Here is a 20,822-nt window from a genome sequence, read left to right as displayed (position 1 = left end):
GCAGTGCTGGTAGCTCAAGTTGTAAAGATCAAAACAACTCCCCACTCTGGGGAGCTTTAAGCCATTCTTTAGAAATGACACCTTTGTTTTTGTGAGGCCCAGGCTGCGTTGTAAACGGAGTTGCAGCCTAAACACGGTACTAGAAAATGCTCTCATAGTGGTCTTTCTTAGGTTATAATAACTACAAGCCCTTATGTTATTTTCAAATTATGTTACCTTGATTTAGTGCCCACTTGGCCTTTTTTGGAGATACGTACTTAAATGGTAGAAGGAAACTTGTTTGTCATCAATCCTAAACACGAAAAACGTTAGCATTTTAAAATCTATTACGATATACTTACTATTTTGGAAGTGTATTCAATTGGGGTGGTACATACATAGCTAATTGTCATATTTTCTTTCATTGAATGGACTTCTCCCTATTTAGTTATCGTCCGACTACTGCTAGAATTTTGATATGTAGGTTTTTTGTAGTTTATTTTTTGTCAAAATAGTACTGGACTAACTGGGGAGAAAAGCGACCTGCTTAGTGGGATTACTGTTCGCATTTCACATGGTTTGAAGTGAATGGGAAGTATAGCAGGTACTAATCTTACTCCTATGTTTAGGGAAGTACGTAAATCAGTGCCTTGACACCCTACAGCTGTTTCTACAGACAAGTGGCACACTGTTTTGTGGCGTCTTTCTCAAAACAAACTTAGGATTAGATTCCCATGTGGAAAAAGGGAGGGATCATTACCCTCAGGTGGGATGTAATTAACAAAATGTTAAGGTCACCTGATTTACGGAAGACTTTGTCCTGGCACCTTATACGTGAAAATATTTTTGTATTGCAATATTTTGGCGTATTGATGAACAAATAATAGGTCTAATTCTCCAAGTTTAACGCACTTGTTAATGCTTGCAAGGATCTCTGATGTTCCTTCGCCGCTGCAAACTATGTCCCTGTCCTGTAGTCTCGCAAATAGGGTGTTTTTCATTTGGTTTGCCTAATGTGTTTGCAGGGAGGCAACTTATTTTTATTTCACCCTATTCAGAAACAATTGTAGTGGATAATATGTGCCTGATTATTTAAAAAAAAAAACTTAAAAATAGTTAAATAGTTTTACATTTGCCCTGTGAAAGAACCGCCCCCCCCGCCCCCCGCCCCCAATGTATGAAGTCACAGGAGTCTTCCCTCTGGTCCTCCATTCACTACCACGATTCAGATTCAGATTTTAACCGTTAACATTCTCTAGATCCTTCAAGATAACATAATTATTCAAATCGTCATGCAAATATATACACATCAGTTTTTCTTACTGACCTTTCACTGACCGTATCTTGGATATCTTTGTCTCCCTGTAATGGTTGCATCATTCTTAAAGTAACCGTATTTATAAAGGTCCAGCTTACTGTTAACTGTCTCCCCTATGATTTTTCATGCATTTTTATCATGATTTCATCCTAATGGGTTAAACAAAATTGACATTTGATAATTTAGAATAGTACTCCCTGCTAAGATGTCTTATCCTCAGGAAAGAAAGTTCACAAATGTAGATTAAACTTTGAACATTTTAGAAGTCCTTTCATTTTTTTTTTTCCCTAATAAAACCTTGGACTGTAACTCTTCACCTTTTATTAACAACCTGGACAACCCTTGGCTCAAGAATTATGTGTAGAAGGAAAACAATGACTTGTAGAATCAGTATTTGCTTGGTGATAGTTCATTAGTTAATGAACGATCAATCAGGTCTCTTAGGTCTTTTTTCCAAACAATTATTTAAACTTTAAGTATCTTCTGTTTACAGAAAAACCAAAACTTTGTGTGAAGGACAGTGTGCTCTGCTTTTCATTTTGATGAAAGTCTTTGAAACAAAACAGTTGTCTCATTTCTTCAAATATTTATCTCAGTTGAATTTAAATTATATAATTTTTCTTTAATCTTAGCACAAGGCTGCTAGAAGTAAATGTCTCAGGAAATTAGGTTGTGGTTCCAGGATCTTAATTTTTTTTAAGATTTATTTTAGAGCGTGCACGCACATGAGCAGGGAGAGGCAGAGGGAGAGTCCAGACTTCCCACTGAGCATGGAGCCCCATGCAGGGCTTGATCCCACAACCCTGAGGTCATGACCTGAGCCAAAATCAAGAGTCGGGCACTTAACCGACTGAGCCCCCCAGGCGCCCCCTGGAACCTTAATTCTTAAATCCAATTGTTATAATCCCATAGTACACTTCACATCCTGCTATATGGATTTTTCAGTGATCGCTACTAACTTGACAGCCTTAGCTCTCCAGAAGACCATAGGCTAGAAAGTACAAGGGGGACTCTCTCTGAATATCAGGAGCAAATAAGCTCCAAGGATTGCAATTCTGATGCATACCTGGAACATGTGACTGATTGATTTGCCCTTGTGTATGGAAGGACGTTTTCAGGATCACTGCCCCTCGTGTCACCAGGCTGGGAAGCACCAGGGTATCAGGACAAGAAGTCCGATTGGTGTGAAGTGGCAAGCGGAGCAGTAAGTTGTTAACTGCATACCACACCTTTCCATGACCTATTTCCGCTCCCCTGTTTCATGACCAGGGGACTGAAGCTCCGAGGTGAAATGACTTACAAAAGCTCCTCCAGTTATTTACTGAAAGATTAAAACCACAGTTCGGATTGTTTATACAGATTCGGAAGTGTTTACACCACTGATATTTTTCCCGAGCTTGGTTATGACCATTAGTATATCATAGAGTCAGTTTATTTCAGTTTTACATGTGTGTGGCCCTGGCTTGAAATAGATGTATTTGTGCGTTATGGTCACAGTTAGAAAAACTCCATTTTACACCATTTGAAAGCAAAATGGTCTTGATGAAAGCAGGTGGAAAAGCCCAGCTTTCTGCAGATAGGGTAGCACCGGGGAAAGTCAGGTCTTGCACACCTCAATCAGGAAGACAAGTCTATATTCAGAAAATGTCAAGATGATAATGTGCCAGCTAACATAAAATACAGCCCTGTAGGGCCTTGATGTTAGTGGAGCGGCAGTTAGAAGAATATTGAAACTTATGTAAAAGGGATGTGGCAGAGATTGTGAACTTGCCCAATGGGAAAGGGCAGGAGAAAAGTTCGTAATTATATAAGGGGATAAGGGTGGTATGTACAAATTAAGGGAAATGTAATGAACGAGGTCTTCATCTTTCGAGTGTAACAGCGAGACCCTGGACGGCTGGCTAAGATCCCTGCCAATTCCCCATCAAAGCTGCCGAGCACCTTGTACCGTACATATGGCACAGCTAAATTAGACCACCTGAGCTGGGGGGTTTCCGAAATTGATTTTCAGTGAAAAGACCAGAGGGTGCTTCACTTTCTGATGATGCTAATTGAAAACCACAGTGTTTTCTAGAGGCACACGGAGTGAAGTATATGCTGGGTTCTTCGAAACCCTGCAGTGAGACACCGGAATAGAATCCAGCTCTAAGTGTGGAGGGACGGGGAGAGCCTGCTGTAGGACGATTCCAGAACTCAAATTTGACTTCATGTGTCCTTTTAATGGCTTAGTGGTGGTAAGTTTGCTTTGCAGTAGCTGACTGACGTGACCCTAGCAGGTGCTGGTGAATCAAGCACTTCAGTTCGACCGAAGATTGATCGATTGTGTTATCAGTGCTGACGTTTTAGCTCTCGTTAAAGTAGAACTTGTGGTGATTGAGGCTCTTAAATCACGTCTGAAAATTGCCACGTATTCCTTCTCAGTGACAGGTATGTGTAATATATGTATATATTTTGCCTTATCTGGTTTTGTGGTATCAGGATGACTTTAGAACCGAACGTTTACTTGAGAATAACTGTGAGGTTTTTTGGTTTTGGTTTTTTTTTTCCTAGATAGTTGTAATACTTCCTTTGAAGCACTCAGGTTGTTATCATTATGGTGGACTTCGTGTTATTCCCCCTTCAATTTCTTTAATCCCTATTAATAATTTTTCAGATACTCTACTGGAGCCATAAATTCCTTGATAAGGGCATACATATGACAGTCTCCCAAATCTGTTTTTAAAAATTAATTTTGTAGTGCCATCCCTTCTGGAACTTTTAAGCCCATTGCTCCAGTCTTCACTGTTTGCTTCTTAGGCTGCATGCACAGTGCTGTGTTATTAGGAATTTCTTAGGCTTCTTGCTTATGTAGGACCTCCCATTTTTAAAATTCTTTGTCTTCATATTTCATTTATTCTAGTAGGTGGGGACAGCTTCCAATAGTTTTCTGGGAAAGGGCATATGTATGAGAAGAACACTGTGAAATCCTGCTTATTTAAAAATGTCTTTATTCTAGCCTCATGAAAGATTCATAGTTGGGCTGGGTATAATAAGCCTAAGTCACTTTCTCTCATGTTTGAAGGCATTGTTCCATTTTGTTCTAATTTTTATTATGTTTTAGATATTACAGTGCACTGTGATTTGGATACCTAATGCTTCTTGACTTTTTAGTGTTCTTTATCCCTAGTTTTCTAAAATGCCATGTTGTACCTTGGTATGGGCCTCTCTATTTGTCGTACTGGACATTTGTGGTTATTCTCACTTTAGAATTCAATGGCCTGCCTGCAATTCTCAAAATTTTCTGCCCCCCCCCTTTAAATAGCCACCTCTTCGTGTGTGTGTGTGTGTGTGTGTGTGTGTGTGTTTTAGAACTTGTAATAATCAGATGTAGGCCCACCTGGTGCAATCATTTAATTTTTTTATCTGTCTTCCATTGTAAATCTGTGTCTTTGTTTTGCATTTCGGGACACTTCTTCAATGTGATCTTTCTAACTCATTGAATTTTTTGGTTCAGCTAAAAGTTTCATTTTCCAAGAAGAAACTTTTTTTAATATCTTATTTTTTTGTGAATGTAACTTTTTCTCTCAGCTGATACCAATTATGATTGTCTTGGATTTTTAATCAGTTCTCCATATTGTTTTCTCAGTTCTCTTTCCCTCTACTTTTAGGCTCAGCTTTCTATTTAAAAGGAATATTCTAAGTATTTGGTGTCATTGGTTATCTTTCTCTACCCAAAGAGGGAGGTATTGAAGTTGATCTTAAGGTCTGCATGGGTGGAGCTCTTTACCAAGTGATAGGATGGGTAGCCAGTTTCAGTTTCAGTATTCCCGGGTCTTCTCTTGGGTTCATCCGTCTCCAGACACAAGCTTCTGTACTCCTGGGAAATACAAGGAATGCAGTCAGTTCTAGGAATGTAAAGCGAAAATGGGGCTAAGGTTCTAACCAGTCACCATGTAGATGTTCATTTCATCTCTCTGGTCAGTAAAGTACTTCATCCCTCCTTCAGCTACATTTGGTGTGCCTGAAGTCGGAGCTTCTGGGCCCGCCTCCGGCCTTAGGTTGTGATGGAGAAGAGGTGATGGGAGTTAGCACTGCTTTTAATATGCTACGAGTCTGTGGTCAGATGAAAGAACTATATTACATAGGTCCTAGCAGATAAAGGAAATCTAATAGTGTTCCCCTATAAGCAAAAACAAAACCAAACCCCATGAGAAACTACCAGAAAAAATTCCAGCTGGTGGGAGTACCTAAAATCCTGAGGCAGCCTGGTTGGTGGAAGCTTTCTAATAGAAGATATGAACAGTTCCTCTTATGATGCTGGAGGTAATGAGAACAGTGCTTCACTACATGTGGCAGTGAGAGGGATTTGAGAACAAGCAGAGACAGTGGCATGAATTTGTGTATAAAACAGTGGGGATAACTTATTAAAGAAGTCTAAAGATAAGTTCCATTCTCTCCCTCTCTTAAAAAAAAAAAGAAAAAGCTAAATAGTAAAAAAGGGGCACCTGGGGCCTCAGTTAAGCATCTGACTCTTGATTTTGGCTCAGGTCATGATCTCAGGATCGTGAGATCAAGCCCTGTGTTGGGCTCCACACTGGGCATGGAGCCTGCTTAGGATTCTCTCTCTCCCTCTGTCCCTCCCTGCTCTCTCTCTCTCCCCCCAGCTCTAAAGAAAAAAAAAAAAATTCCATAGTTGACTAATTTAGTGGCTCATTTATGTGGGGGCTGTGGCACTTGCTTGTTTCACCTGAAGCCATCTGAGTCACCTGGAATGGCTACTCAAGTCTCAAGGACATTGAAGGACAGAAAACAATTTGTCTTGTGAAATTTTTTTAAAGCTTTACTGAGGTATAAGTGAAGTATAAGCTGCAGATATTAATAAAATGTACAATTTGATAGGTTTTGACATATATATATATGCACACCCATGAAACCATCACTAGAGTCGAGAGGGTGAACGAACATATCTTACTGCTCCGAGTGTCTTTGTGGCCCTTTGTATTCCCTCTCTCCTCCTGCCGACTTCCCATCAAGGCATCCAACCACTGGTCTGCTTTCCGTCAGTCTAGGTTGTTGGCACTTGCTATACTTTCATAGCTGTGATATTATACGGTATGTACTGTTTTTCATTTGTTTTTGGTCCGGCTTCTTACAATCGAGAGAATTATTTTGAAATTCCTCTGTGTTGTTACATGAATCAATAGTCCATTCCTCTTTATTGTGAGAACTATTAGACCGTATGGATGTAACAATGGTTTTTTATATCCATTCATCTTTTAGTGAACATTTGGCCTGTTTTCAGGCTTCGGCTATTACAAATAAGTCTTCGTGTGGACACATGCATTCATATCTTTTGGATAAATACTTAATGATGTTGAGAGGCTGGAACAGAGAGTAGGTGTATGTTAACTTTTTGCGAAGCTGCCCGAATCTTTCCCACAGTGGTTAGGCGGTTTCCGGTTTCCGCCGGCACGGTAGGAGAGGTCGGTTGTGTTCATCATACTTGCCGTGGCCAGTATTTTTCATTTTAGCCATTCTAATAGGTGTGTAGTAGTACCTCGCAGTGGTCCTACTTTGCATTCCCCTAATGACAAATGGTGAACATATTTTTTGTTTGTTTGTTTCAGCTAAAAGTTTCATTTTCCATTCAAAAATTTTCTTTGGTGAAATGTCTGTTCAAATCTTTTGTCCATTTTTAAAAATTGGGTTGCTTATTGAGTTTGCAGAGTTTTTATATATATATTCTACATACAGGTTTTTTTAAAAAATCAGATCTGTGATTTGCAAATATTTTTACCCAATCTGTGGTTTATCATTCTCCTATTAGTGTCTTTCAGTGAGCAAAGTTGTAATTTTGATTTTAGTGAAGTCCAATTGATACATTTTTTCTTTTATAGATCATATTTTTCCATATAAGAAATTCTAAGAAATATTTGCCAACCCAAAGATACAAAGACTGCCTATGGTTTCTTTTAAAAGTTTGATCAGGTTTGACTTTTTTGTAAATCTATTTTGAGTTAACTTTGGATATTGTGTGAAGTATGGCTCAAAATTTATTTCTTGCATATAGATATCCATTTGTTTCAGCACGATTTGCTCAAAAGGCTATCTTTTCTTCATTGGATTGTCCTTATACTTTGTCAAGAATCAGTTTTCCGAATATATATGCATATATTCTGGACCATCTTGTTTCCTCATTGACCTGTCTTACGTCCTGCTCAACTATCCTCACTGCTGTAGCTTTGTCATGTGTCCCAATCAGTGGTAGTTCTCCAACTTCATCGTTTTTTCGAGGTCGTTTTGACTATTCTAGGATCTTTGCATTTCCATATGAATTTTAGAATCGGCTTTCACATTTCTTCAAGTTTACTGAAGTTTTGGGATTTTGTTAAATGGACGCACTTAAGGATAATTGACATCCTAATATTTAGTCTTCTGTGAACATGGTCTGTCTTTCCATTTGTACCTTTAATTTCTCTCAGAATGTTTTGTAGTTTTTAGCATATAGGGCTTGACATCCTTTATCAGATTTATCCTTCGACACCTTATGGTTTTTGTGTAAATGGGAAGTGAAATTTCAAAAACATTGATTACGGCTAGGGTAGGAATGCAGTTAACTGTTGTATGTTGATCGGTACGCTACAGCCTTTTTCCTAAACTCCCTCAGTAGTTCGAGTGTCTGTTTTATAGGTTCCTCAGATTTTGTACATAATCATGTCATCTGTGAATAAAGATAGATGGACTGCTGACTTCCAGTCTAAATGTTTTTATGCCTGTGATTGCACCAGCTGGAACCTCTGGTCCTTGTTTTGTTCCCGATGTTAGGGGAAGAGCGTTAAGTCTTTCACTGTTAAGAATGCTGTTTTTGTAGATGCCTTTAATCAGATCGAAGGTGTTCCCTTCTAGTCCTGATTTGTGGAGAGTTTTTATCAGGGGTGGATGTCATATGCTTGTTGTTGTTGAGATTATCGTACACCTTTTCTATGGTAAGCTACACTGATTGAATGTTAAGCCAACCTTTCATTCCTGGGATAAACCCCACTTTGTAATGATGAAGTATTCCTTTTATATATGGTTGGACTCAGTTTGCTGAAATATCCAGATTTTTGCTTCTGTGCTCATGAGGGAGATTGGTCTTCAATTTCTTTTCTCTATGATATTTGGTAGAATTCAGCAGCGAAACCTTCTGGGCCTGGGCCTTTCATCGTAGGTATTTTACTTCTGCATCCTTTTACTTTTCACCTGTGTGGTTATATTTAAAGTGTATATGTTGTAGGCAGCATATAATTGGGTCTTTTGTGATTACTTTAAAAATGAGAAGAAACTTGCCCATGTGCCCATCAGAGTATTTGCCATGAGTTTTTGGTGGCTCGGATTGTATCCAGAGCTTGTGCCTAAGCCGGTGATGCGGCCAGCAGGAATGCCGGCGTTCCTCCCATTAGCTTAGCCCCGAGCATCTACCCCCAGGGGACGTCTCCAGACAACAGTATCAGCAGCACCTGGAAACTTGTTAGACATTCACGTTCTCTGACCACCTTCCAAACCTTCTGAAGCAGGTCGATTAGACCTGCCCGCAGTCGAGTGTTAGCAATTTGTGTTTTACAAAGCCCGCTGAGAGGTTTTGATGCACCAAAGATTGAGAACAGCTGACTTAGACTAGCCTTTACTTGGGGAACTAGAGTGAGCTACCCAGCATGGGGCTCTTCAGGGGTCTTTCAGCCAGGGAGGGTGGAAAGGATGGATTTACTTGGGTAGGTATTAACCTTGTCATAGTAGACTGAGGTGGGCCCAGGAATCAGGATTTTTAACTAATCCATATACTCTTGATAGAGGGAGGACCGTGGTCCACCAAGGGAAGAATGATATATTAGGATTACTCCTGAATCGATTAAAAGATATTTTGGAATCTGCACCTGTAACAGCAAACTATGTCTTAGGGCAAGTTGGCTCTGCTCCAAGGTTTGTATGGCTGATCAGCTAGATTTTTACATTTTTAAATGACTGGGGGAAAAAAAGCCAAAAGAATACTATTTCGTGACATTGAAAATTATGGGAAATTCAAGTTTCAGTGCCTGTAAATGGTGTATAGGAACACAGCCTACTTATTACATATCATCTGTGATGGTTTGGGGCTGCCGTGGTGGGACTGAGTGGTTGTGACAGACTGTCCCCCAAAGCCTAAATATTTACTAGCTGACCCTTTATAGAGAAAGTTTGCCTTGGGGCGCCTGGGTGGCTTAGTCGTTGAGCGTCTGCCTTTGGCTCAGGGCGTGATCCCAGAGTCCAGGGATCGAGCCCCACATCAGGCTCCTCCACTGGGAGCCTGCTTCTTCCTCTCCCACTCCCCCTGCTTGTGTTCCCTCTCTCGCTGGCTGTCTCTCTCTCTCTGTCAATTAAATAAATAAAATCTTTAAAAAAAAAAAAAAAGAAAAAAAAAAAAGAAAAAGTTTGCCAACCTCTGATCAGTAAGAATAATTTACTGAAAAATAGTACCGTTCCCCAACCATCTTGGATAACCGAGAAATTATTTTGACAGGTGGGGGTCCTGACTAATGGTATGAGAGTGAAAAATAAAGTATGGTATTTCAAGAATATGCACTCATTAGAATTATGGTAACTCTAAAGGAGTATTACTTTCATGCGATTTGTAATCACAATACAGCTTTGTAAATAAGTTAAGATTAATTACTAGAAGCAGTGATTATAATTCCCCCCCCTTTTTTTTTAGTCAACTAAAAAGATGAGCTTTTTTTTGTATAACCCTGGGACTGAAAATATTCTGTAGTTTACCTTAGTACCATATGTCAGAGAGAAAATCTTAAAGTGCCTCACAGTGATTATTTTGAATTCTACCCATTACTACGTAACGGTATATAGATGCTGAAAGCAAATTTTTCCTAAAACATATCTTTGGAAGCTGTTTTGGTTTTGTGAGAAATTTAGTACAGATTTGAGATTGGGGGGTGGTATCTGATTATTTAAGGGTTGAGAGAATCAATAGACTTTCACTAATTTTTAGACTTTTTTTTTTTTTTAAAGCACATAAAATTTGCCTTGTTTGCCATGTTGTGTGTACATAGATTAGCCCAGTTCATGTAACATTCTGCTACCAAAGAAAGAAATGAAGGTGTTCATTTCTACAAACACAAGTGAGGTAGTCAGATGATCACGGTGCCTGTTTAAGGCTAGTTCAATAATGAAAGTCTCTGAGACATAGTTTCTCATAGTTGTTTGAAGTTCTCCTTCCCACCAAGCTATAGAAAGCATCACATTTTGTTTGGGGGTATTTGCCTGTTAAGAAATAATTTTGGTATTCGAAGTAATCCAATGTGAGTTTTGTTTCCATAGAAACTGTGAAATACATGTTGTTTTCCCTGGAAGGGAGGTCATCTCTATATACCCATATAATACCTATAATGTAGATTTCTTTTTTTAAGGTTATACGTTGGCTCTTCAAAGACATTCACATCATCAGAGAAATCCCTGAGCCCTTTGCAGTGGTGTAGACACGTCCTAGATAACCCGACTCCAGAGATGGAAGCAGCAAGGCGTTCCCTGTGCTTTAGACTGGAGCAAGGTAATTTCGAACCTGTACATTTACGTTCTCAAACTCTTGCCACTGTTAGCTCTGTTTTTGTTGCTGGTTTTGGAATTGACACTTGAATGGAAGAACCTTCCCCAAAGGGGCAGCTGTTGCATGCAATTTGCTTCACATTCATTCCACATCAGGCTTTCTCGAGGTAGAATATATTTAGTTTCATGCTTGTTTTTAGCCACATTTTTAGCTTGTTTCAGTTTTTATTGAAAGGTAGGAATACATATTATTTCTCTGTGGGTTTTTTTTCTGTTTGCAAATATACCAGTAAGTAAAATGGTTCAGCCTTAAATTCTTTGGGGACGATAACAGGTGGTGTGGCTGGAATCCAGGATAGAGAACTGAAGTTTCACGGGGACCTGAGGACTGACCTTTTTGAGTCCATAAATATTTAATTGGTTATATAACTGGAAGTCCGAAGCTTTATAAACTGGGAAAGAATCTTCATATTGTGTATAACATTAGTTAACTTACAGGGCTCACCATAAGTTTAAGGCAAAAAAAAAAAAAAAAATTAGGTCTGTTGTGGAAGGAAAAATAGCCGAAGGAATTGGCAGTCCCTTAGCTCCTTGCCATTTTGTATTTGATAAAGGCTGTGATTACTGAGGCTTTTGCTCATCTCTTAACCTCTCGGTATCTTTTTCATTATCTAGGAGGACTGTTTCCATTCCATGGACTTCCTGTATCCCAATCACACTTGAGCTTGCAAATGCAGGTTCCTGCCTTTTCCAGATTAAATACTCAGAGTCACTGGGAGTAGGGCCGGGGAACTCTGCACTGACAAGTTCACCGGTGTGATTGTTACAGTGAAGTTTGAGAACACTACCTATGACGCTCTTCAGGGATAATGATGGTTATCAAAATCTGGGCAGGAGGCAGAGTCTGCTAGGTAACATTTCTGGAGCTCTGAATTCTATGACAGTCCATACATTCGGTTCTTGACATCCTTTATTTTATACAGTCTAACCACACTCCTGTGAGCTAGGTACACACACTTTTAGGGAAGAGATAGGGGAAGTTGAGAGACGGCCAGAGGGTTATTAGGGCCAGAGAGATCCCCCAGGGGCAGAGCCAGCAGCTGGGTCTCCCTGACCCTAAAGGCTGCCCTTCATCAGTGGTCTGTGCTGCTTTTTTGGCACAGTCCTAAGTAAATATCAATAGAAATTTAAGTATTTGAGAAAAGTCAAATTAAAAGGCACGTGTTACTAACATTTTAACTAAAGCAAAAGAAGTGATCCGGTCATAAGTTGAAGGGTGGAGTAGGAACAAAGGAGTAGTATTAGGGTTAAAACTTTGGCGACGGATGCTTATCTAAGAGAGCAGCCCTGTGAGGCGGCAGACTCCAGCCTTTTTCTGTCCCCATTTACCCGACTGACCTAAGCAAACCATTAAATCCCTCTGGACTTCAAGGGTTGTGAAGTCTCTCAGGTTCTTTATTCAAACATCCCTTGATTCAAGGACTCTTTAAGTGGACACTTTTATATATGAATTTGGCTCAGTTTTGTTTGAATAAATTCAAATGAAATTCAGAACTAGGCCTTTAGTTCAGGGGTCAACAAATTTTTTTCTGAAAGGGACCTGGTAGCAAGTATTTTAGGCTTTGCAGTCCATTCTCTGCCATCAGTAAGAATCAGCCGCAGATGCAAACGTTAATAAACAAGGCTGTGTTCCAATAATCCTTTATCTGCAGACACTGAGATCTGAATGCTCGTGATTTTTTCCCATGTGTCACAAAATGTATTCTTTTTATTTTTCTGTTTTTTAACCATTAAAAGAAAAAACAACCCATAAAAACCATTCTTAGTTTGTAGGGATTACAGACCCTACAGGCAGGTTGGATTGGGGCCTCCCAGGCCATAGTTTGTGACCCCTGCTTCATTTGCACACAAAGTAGATTTACATACAAGGTTGATTCTAAAAAAATAGAGGCTTTGTTAATGTAATTAATCCTTATTGGTGGCTGCTTTTGAGGTTTGAGACTTAGTGCCTGACCATCTAATTTTCCTTTCAGGGACAAGGGGCTAAAGCAGAGTGGCGAGGTCATGAAGACATTCATTGCTGTGCTGCAGTTTTATTCATAATGTAATATATTTCAGTTTCATGTAGGGGTTTAAGCAGAGAACTAGCTTTTCAAAACTTACCTTAGTGTTTTGCAAAAATCGTATAGAAATCTAAATCCTCTTTTGCTATGAGACTGAATGCTTTTGTTCCAAAAATCAGTAATCCCTTCCTGAGATAGAAGTCACTGTCTACAATAGGTTGTTCTTTGGATGAAAATTTTTTTTTTTGAAATTTAACTTCTGTCTTGTAAGGCGATTAGTCTGTAGTTTAGAAAGTATTAATCTTATGGGTATTATGAGGAAAATAGCAGATTTCCTACCCCGTCTCTCATGCCCATTTAATTACCCAGGTGTAGTTACTTAACAAAAGCTATTCGCTTTGGTTTTGCTATTTATTTCATTAAATTCCCATGCCTATAAGGCTGTGGCGTGAGTTGTCAGTTTCTTACTTTGGATGGTGAAGGTTTAATTCTTTTAACACCCTTTTCCCCTTACACTTTTTCTCTGCATATCTTCCCATGTAGCTTTTTACCAATTTTGGAATACGTTAATATTGATTACAATAGAAATAACCCTATCTCAGCTATGCCATATTTTATCATTGTTTCTTTTTTCGTCTAACCTTTTGTTTTTCCTAGAGTTAATTGTGAAAAGACACTTGCTGTTCTTGGCATTTGTCATTAATTTGCCCCCAAACTCTCCAAATGAATGAACTTCAGTACAATGAGATGTACATATCCACCAAGGGTTTTATTTCCCTTTGTTTTTTTAACTGTCCCTGTTGGTAGTGCCCTTTGATCTCCTGATCTCCTGCTGTGCTCTGAACTGCTTCTCTGCAGTCCCCCCTCCCCACCCCCTGCACAGCTGCCCTTGGGGGACATCCCCCTGTCCTCATCCTGGGAATTCTCCTGTCCTCTCCTCAGTGGAGCCCCGCCTGTGTCCTGGATGCCAAGACTTCTTGTCCTTATATTCCCTCTCTGGATAGAATTCATTCTCCTGCTGCCGTTTCAGGAGAGTAGGAGAGGAAAGAGGATGTGGGGGAGGTAAACTTTGCACACCTTGTATGTCTGAAAATGTCTTAAATTTATCTTCAGTCTTGACTGTTCTTTGAGCTGGGTGTAGGATTCTAGGTTGGAAGCCATGTCCGACAGAGTATAGAAGACATTATTTCATTATTTCAGCTTTGGGATTGCCGTGGCAGTCCTGTAACATTCTAATTTCTGATTCCTGTGAGCTTTCTCTAAAATACCTTTTAGGGGCGCCGGGGTGGCTCAGTCGGTTAAGCATCTGCTTTCGTCTCAGGTCATGACCCTGGGGTCCTGAGATTGAGTCCAGCATCAGGCTCTCAGTTTGTGGAGAGCCTGCCTCTCCCTCTCCTCCCCACTCGTGCTCTCTCTTGCTATCTCTCTCTCTCAAAAAAAAAATTGATCTTTTAAAAAAAATCTATTAAAAAAATACCTTTTAGATAGACTCTCAGAATCTTTTCATTCCTAGTATGTGACATTTTCATTTTAACCAGGAAACTTGAGTTTTGCCAAATGTCCTGCATTCTTTGTAAATCCCTCCTGTCCTCCAGTTTTCTCTGTTCTTTCATTCTGGATACTCCTTTTAGTCAGACGTTGGATCTCCTGGATTGATGTTCAGGTTTGGGTATTCTGTCCTGTTTGCTACCCATGGTATTGATGTTCTGTTTTCTTGGAGACTGTAAGGATTCCCTTTGAAGCTCCTCTGCTCCAGGTCTCTGAAGTGCGCTGTGTGCCAGGCTCCATGTAGGGAGCGGGGACGCAGCAGCGACCAGACCGACGGCGAGTCCGCGCCGTCACGGGGTCTACCTGCATGTACACAGACCTTCACTTAATCCTCCTGCGTTTGTAAGGTACCCTGTTTGTGTAAGGTATCTTAAATCCAGGAGCTTTTTATTTCAGTTTAAGCAATAGAATAAAAGTGGGAGCAGCTGCTTGGGAATAGGAGGAATTTGAGGGTCCCAGTATTTTCTAAACAGTCATCCTGTTTTTGCTTCACCGTAAAGCTCTCTGCCCTCAGTGGTAGGCTGCACATCCAATTCCAGAACATTCCAGGTTCTTGTTGGCTTGTCCCCCACTGTGGGTCCTTGGAGCAGAGGATGTCAAAACCCAAGTCCCTTACCTAATGTCTGCCCATTTTTCATTTCTAAATGAAGTGACCTCCTCGGACTGATAGCGACTCCTCTCCTGTTCGATCTTACTTGCGGGTTTAGCAGACTGAGTTTAGGTGTCATTCTAGTGTGTGTTTTTTACATTTAATTTCATTGTTTGTTCAAGTGTAATACAGTTTCAGGTGTGCAATATAATGATTCAACAATTCTATACGTTTCTCAGGGCTCATAAAGATAAGTGGACTTGTAATGCCCTTTATCTGTTTCACACTCGCCCCCCGCCCCCCACTCCCCTTCTGATAATCACCAATTCTCAGTATTCAAGAGTCTGTTCCTTGGTCTTTCTCTTTTTTTCTTTATTCATTTGTTTCTTTAATTCCACATGAGTGAAAGCATATGCTATTTGTCCTTCTCTGAGTTACTTCACTTAGCATTATACTCTCTAGCTCTATCCACGTCACTGCAAATAGTAAGATTTCTTTTTATGGCTGAGTAATATTCCATTGTATATATACCATATCTTCTTTATCTGTTCATCTGTTGCTGGGCACTTGGGCTGCTTCCATATGTTGACTCTTGTAAATAATGCTGCATTAAACATAAGACTGTGTATATGTTTTCAAATTAGTGGTTTCATATTCTTTGGGTAAATACCCAGTATTTACTGGAATTATTGGATCATAGGGCACTTCTATTTTTTTTTTTTTTCTAAGATTTTATTTATTCGACAGAGATAGAGACAGCCAGCGAGAGAGGGAACACAAGCAGGGGGAGTGGGAGAGGAAGAAGCAGGCTCATAGCAGAAGAGCCTGATGTGGGGCTTGATCCCAGATCGCTGGGATCACGCCCTGAGCCAAAGGCAGACGCTTAACCGCTGTGCCACCCAGGCGCCCCAGGGCAATTCTATTTTTAAAGTCCTAGCCACAGCAGTCCAAATTGGCAAAGAGGAAGTAAAACTTTCAATAGTTGCAGATGGCATGATACTACACATAGAAAACCCTGAACACTCCATCAAAAAAACTACTAGAACTGATAAATGTATCCTGTGACTTCCCTGAATTCAAAATTAAATATACAGAAATCTGTCACATTTCTATACACTAATAATGAAGTAGCAGAAAGAGAAGAAAATAATCCTATTTATAATTGGCACCAAAAATGATAAAATGCCTAGGAATATACTTAACCAAGGAAGTGAAAGACCAGTACACTCTGAAAACTATAGAACATTGACAAAAGAAATTAAAAATGACACAAACAGGTGGAAAGATATTCCATACTCATGGATTGGCAGAGCCAATGTTGTTAAAATATCCATACGACCCAAAGCAACCTGCAGATATACTGCAATCCCCATCAAAATACCAACAGTATTTTTCACAGAACTAGAACAGATAATTCTGAAAATTGTATGGAACCACAGAAGACCCCGAATAGCCAAAGCGATCTTGAAAAAGAACGAAGCTGGAGGTATCACAATACCAGATTCCAGATATACTACAAAGCTGTAGTAATTGAAACAGGATGGAACTGGCACAGAAACAGACACGTGGATCAATGGAACAGAATAGAGAACCCAGAAATAAACCCATGATTTATGGTCAATTAATCTATGACAAAGGCAAGAATATACAATGGGGAAAAGACAGCCTCTTCAACAAATGGTATTGGGAAAACTGGACAGTCACATGCAAAAGAATGAAACTGGGCCATCTTACACCATACGTAAAAATAAACTCAAAATGGATTAAAGACCTAACTGTGAGACCTGAAACCATAAAATTCCTAGAAGAAAACATAGGCAATAATTTCTTTGACATGAGCCATAGAAACATTTTTCTACATATGTTCCCTCAGGCAAGAGAAACAAAAGCCAAAGTAAACTGTTGGGACGACACCAAAATGAAAAGCTTTCACACAGTGAAGGAAACCATCAACAAAATAAAAAGGCGGCCTACTGAATGAGAGAAGATACTTGCAAATGATATCCAGTAAGGGGTGAATATCCAAAATATAAAGAACTTATGCAACTCAACACCAAAGAAACCAAATAATCCAATTAAAAATTGACAGAGGACTGACCCCAGTAAACATTTTGCCAAAGACCTCCAGATGGCCAACACACACACGGAAAGGTATTCAACATCTCCTCATCAGGGAAATGCAAATTAAAACGAGAGCGATATCACTTCACACCCATCACAATGGCTAAAATCAAAAACACAAGAAACAAGTGTGGAGAAGAAGGAACCCTTGAGCACTGTTGGTGGGAAGCAAACTGGTGCAGCCACTGTGGGAAACCGTATGGAATCCTCAAAAAAAAACCTGTGGCTTTGTAAGAGAACAGGGAGGAATTCAAATTTAGTCTTCAATATCAAAGACTTCTTACTGATTTCCAATTAAGGGAATCCTTGGTCCATGACAGCTAATTAGCAGATACCAGAATTTATGGTTTTAACTTTATTCATATTATAGCATAAATATTAAATTGGGATAATGTGAGCATTCCATATTTTAGAACTTTCAAGTAATTCTAATAAAACACTTTGTTTAGATCTCATGTTTCTCTTAATCAGCATTTCCAAGTAACAAATATTGAGCATTTTCTTTGAGATCAAGTCCGTTGCCCTTCATTTGAACATAAATTGCCCAAAGACACTGGCTTTGTTTTGTCGGTCACACCCGGCTAGAAAGGAACGTGAAGTCTTACAGATGCTGTTGGTAAAATAAATGAATTTTTGATTCTTTTTGAATCTAACTGCTGTTACTGCTGTTACATTTTCAATTTTGGTTTTGAGCATTTTAAGATGGGGTGGAGTCTTTGCACTGCTTTCTTATCAGCCATCTCTCTCTCTCTCTTTCTCTCTCTCTCTCTCCAGTGCCCTGTGAAGCATTAGCTCGCAGCCTTGTTTTACCGTTCACAAGCTTGTTTCCCTTAAAATAGTCCGTTTTTATTTATCTTACTGTATTTTGTTGCAAAATGATGAGTGTCTGTATGTTCCCCACCCCGATTGTAAACAGTAAGACAACCGGCTGCTGTGACAAGGACTGATTAGAGATTAGATCTGTTGGAAAGGTAGTGTTACCCCTCTTTGTCTTTGCAGTGTCTCCCACTTTTTAACCAAGGGGTAGGGAAATGTTCTCCACTAGTAGCCTGGAGCTTCAGATTAGATGCTGCCTTAGAGAGCAAATAGGTTAGATACTTTGTTTCTATTTCTTGACCCTCATGCTTCTGGGAAGAAAATTACTTAAAAATTAAAGATTAGCTCCCTGTAGAATGCGTGGAGGCCGGGGCCATAGATTTGAGGAGCCAAAGTGTATCTGGTGGTGGACCTTCTAGCTCTTCTGGTCCCTTGGTCCTATATACCCTTCCTAATCCCCTCTTGCACCCTAGGAATTCAGCCTGTACTATTTTCTTGGTTGCAAATTAGCGGTCTTCCCTGTTTAAGAAGTAAACTTCCCTTGGAACATATCTGAGGATGGGCTTTTCCACCTTAGTTTCTGTGGGTACGTCCGTTGGGCGGCATTTGTCCCAAGGTTGTCCCTAACTGTGCAGTTGCTAATGAGTCCATTTGTATCGTAACTTTGTAAAGGGCCCCTGTCTCCTTGCTGCCTGCGTTCCCTGGAAGGGTCCTCACATAGCCTGCGCGCTGTATCTGACAACCTCCTGAGCCTGCATCTAGGTAACAAACCTCGGGAGATTGCGGGAGATTGCGGGAGATTGCGGGAGATTGTATGGGAGATTGCGGGAGATTGTATGGGAGATTGTGGGAGATTGTGGGAGATTGTGGGAGATTGTGGGAGATTGTGGGAGATTGTGGGAGAATGTACAGGAAGTGTTCATGTTTTGTCGAGGTGGTGAGAACAGGCTTATTAAAGTCCTACCCTTCTGAAGAAAGTTTGTTTTTCTGGAGAAAAGGAGGCACAGAAAGGAATGTTTTGTTATTTAATTTTATTGGGAGATAGTACCTGCATTAAGAGCTTTTTAAAGATCTTGCTGAAAGAAATGCTTTGTCTTCACAGCTACAGTTTTGCAAATTGATTAAATGCGTGTATTTAAGATACAGTAAGACAATTGCTTACTGTTTAGGGTACACACACACACACACACACACACACACGACTAATATGTATCCAATGCCCCCAGATTCTCAATTGACTTGGTCAGTTAATATTTTAATTGAAAATTAATTAAATTGACACTTTTGTAGATCCCAAAATTTATTTTCCCTTTTTCCAGACTGGTCTTTTAATACCCAAATTTCATGATTTGTAAGGTCTTCCAAATCAAGTAGTCAACATGGCCAGTTACTTAAGTTTTCTCAGCCTCTTCTACATTTATATTTATTTTCTACAATTGTTGTCAAGCGATAAATAAGGGTATTTGTAAGGCAGACATAATCAAGGCTTAAATATTAGGTCTCTTCCCTGACACATTTGAAAATGTAAATGGCTTTTTTGGATAATATACAGAAAGTAATGTTAAAGGTAAAATAACTCCTTGTTGAAAGTTAAATCTTTCAGTACTTCTTAAAAAAAAAAAAAGATCTTGTGTATTTGAGGAGAAAGAGTGAGAGAGACAAAGCATGAGAGGGGGAGGGTCAGAAGGAGAAGCAGACTCCCTGCTGAGCAAGGAGCCCAGTGCTATGTTGGACTCAGTCCCCAGACCCTGGGGTCATGACCCGAGCTGACCCTTAACCAACGAGCCCCCCAGGCGCCCCTTTCAGTACTTCTTAATCTGCAGTCTATTGGTATACAATTAAGAAAGCCTAGGATGGTCCACATATACAATGGAATATTACTCAGCCATCAGAAAGAATGAGTTCTTAACATTTGCAGCAACATGGACGGCACTGGAGGAGATAATGCTAAGTGAAATAAGTCAAGTAGAGAAAGACAATTATATGGTTTCTCTCATCTATGGAACATAAGAACTAGGAAGATCGGTAGGGGAAGAAAGGGACAAAGGGGGGGTAATCAGAACGGGGAATGAAGCATGAGAGACTATGGACTATGAGAAACAAACTGAGGGCTTCAGAGGGGAGGTGGGTGGGGGAATGGGATAGACTGGTGATGGGTAGTAAGGAGGGCACGTATTGCATGGTGCACTGGGTGTTATATGCAACTAATGAATCATGGAACTTTGCGTCAGAAACCAGGGATGTACTGTATGGTGACTAACATCATATAATAAAAAAACATAAAAAAAAAAAAAAAGACTAGGATAACCTTTTCTTTTTTCCCCCCCAAAAAATACTGGACTGTGATTTGAATTACAATCTTAGACATATTTAGTATCTTGGTTGGTTTTTCTCTTTGAAAATGGTCCTAACGATGTTTGCTATTTTCCATTTGGAGGTGTCTTGTTTGGGAGTATCTTACTTAATTTTTAGTGTGTATGTGCCTTCTTCTGAGTGAAGCATCTGATGATAGGGGCCCGCCCCTCAGTTTCCTTTGGAATTACCAATGCTTAATACATGCTCAAACATGCTTTAAGTTCTGAATGTTTGGTTTTTTATGGTTTATTAATTTGAGTACATTTAAATTTCGTACATGAGCAAAGAAACTAATTGAACACTGGTGTCGTAAATGGCCTCCAAATAGCCAAACCAAAAAGAATTACCTGGTAGTGCTCATTACAATGTTAGTGTTGGTGGTGGGTGTTTGAGTCTGTTTTGTTCGCTGCTGTTGACCCTCCCGGTGCCTAGAATAGTTCCTGTCCCCTTGTCCGTACTGAATGCGTGTTGTTGAGTGAAT

The 20,822-nt window shown here is 39.8% G+C and overlaps 1 protein-coding gene across 4 annotated transcripts in view; it reads left to right on the top strand.

The window, feature by feature from the left end:
* Nucleotides 1-20,822, top strand: part of SLAIN1 (SLAIN family member 1) — a 57,271-nt gene that overhangs the window by 2,159 nt on the left and 34,290 nt on the right. For 2 of the 4 annotated variants that reach the window (XM_045810948.2, XM_045810947.2), the window contains exon 2: nucleotides 10,714-10,853. In XM_045810948.2, the coding sequence (XP_045666904.1) occupies nucleotides 10,714-10,853 (140 nt within the window). Of the gene's footprint in view, nucleotides 1-1,196; nucleotides 3,725-10,713; nucleotides 10,854-18,662; nucleotides 18,749-20,822 lie in introns of those variants that run through there. The other 2 variants (XM_045810949.2, XM_087865057.1) reach the window with 2 other exon arrangements.

The sequence above is a fragment of the Ursus americanus genome, chromosome 10, assembly GCF_024610735.1.
Source record: "Ursus americanus isolate L20-20 chromosome 10, mUrsAme1.1.p, whole genome shotgun sequence".
NCBI classification, from domain to species: Eukaryota; Metazoa; Chordata; class Mammalia; order Carnivora; family Ursidae; genus Ursus; species Ursus americanus.
Note: the sequence above shows the minus strand (reverse complement) of the source record. Positions and strands in the feature narration are given on the sequence as shown.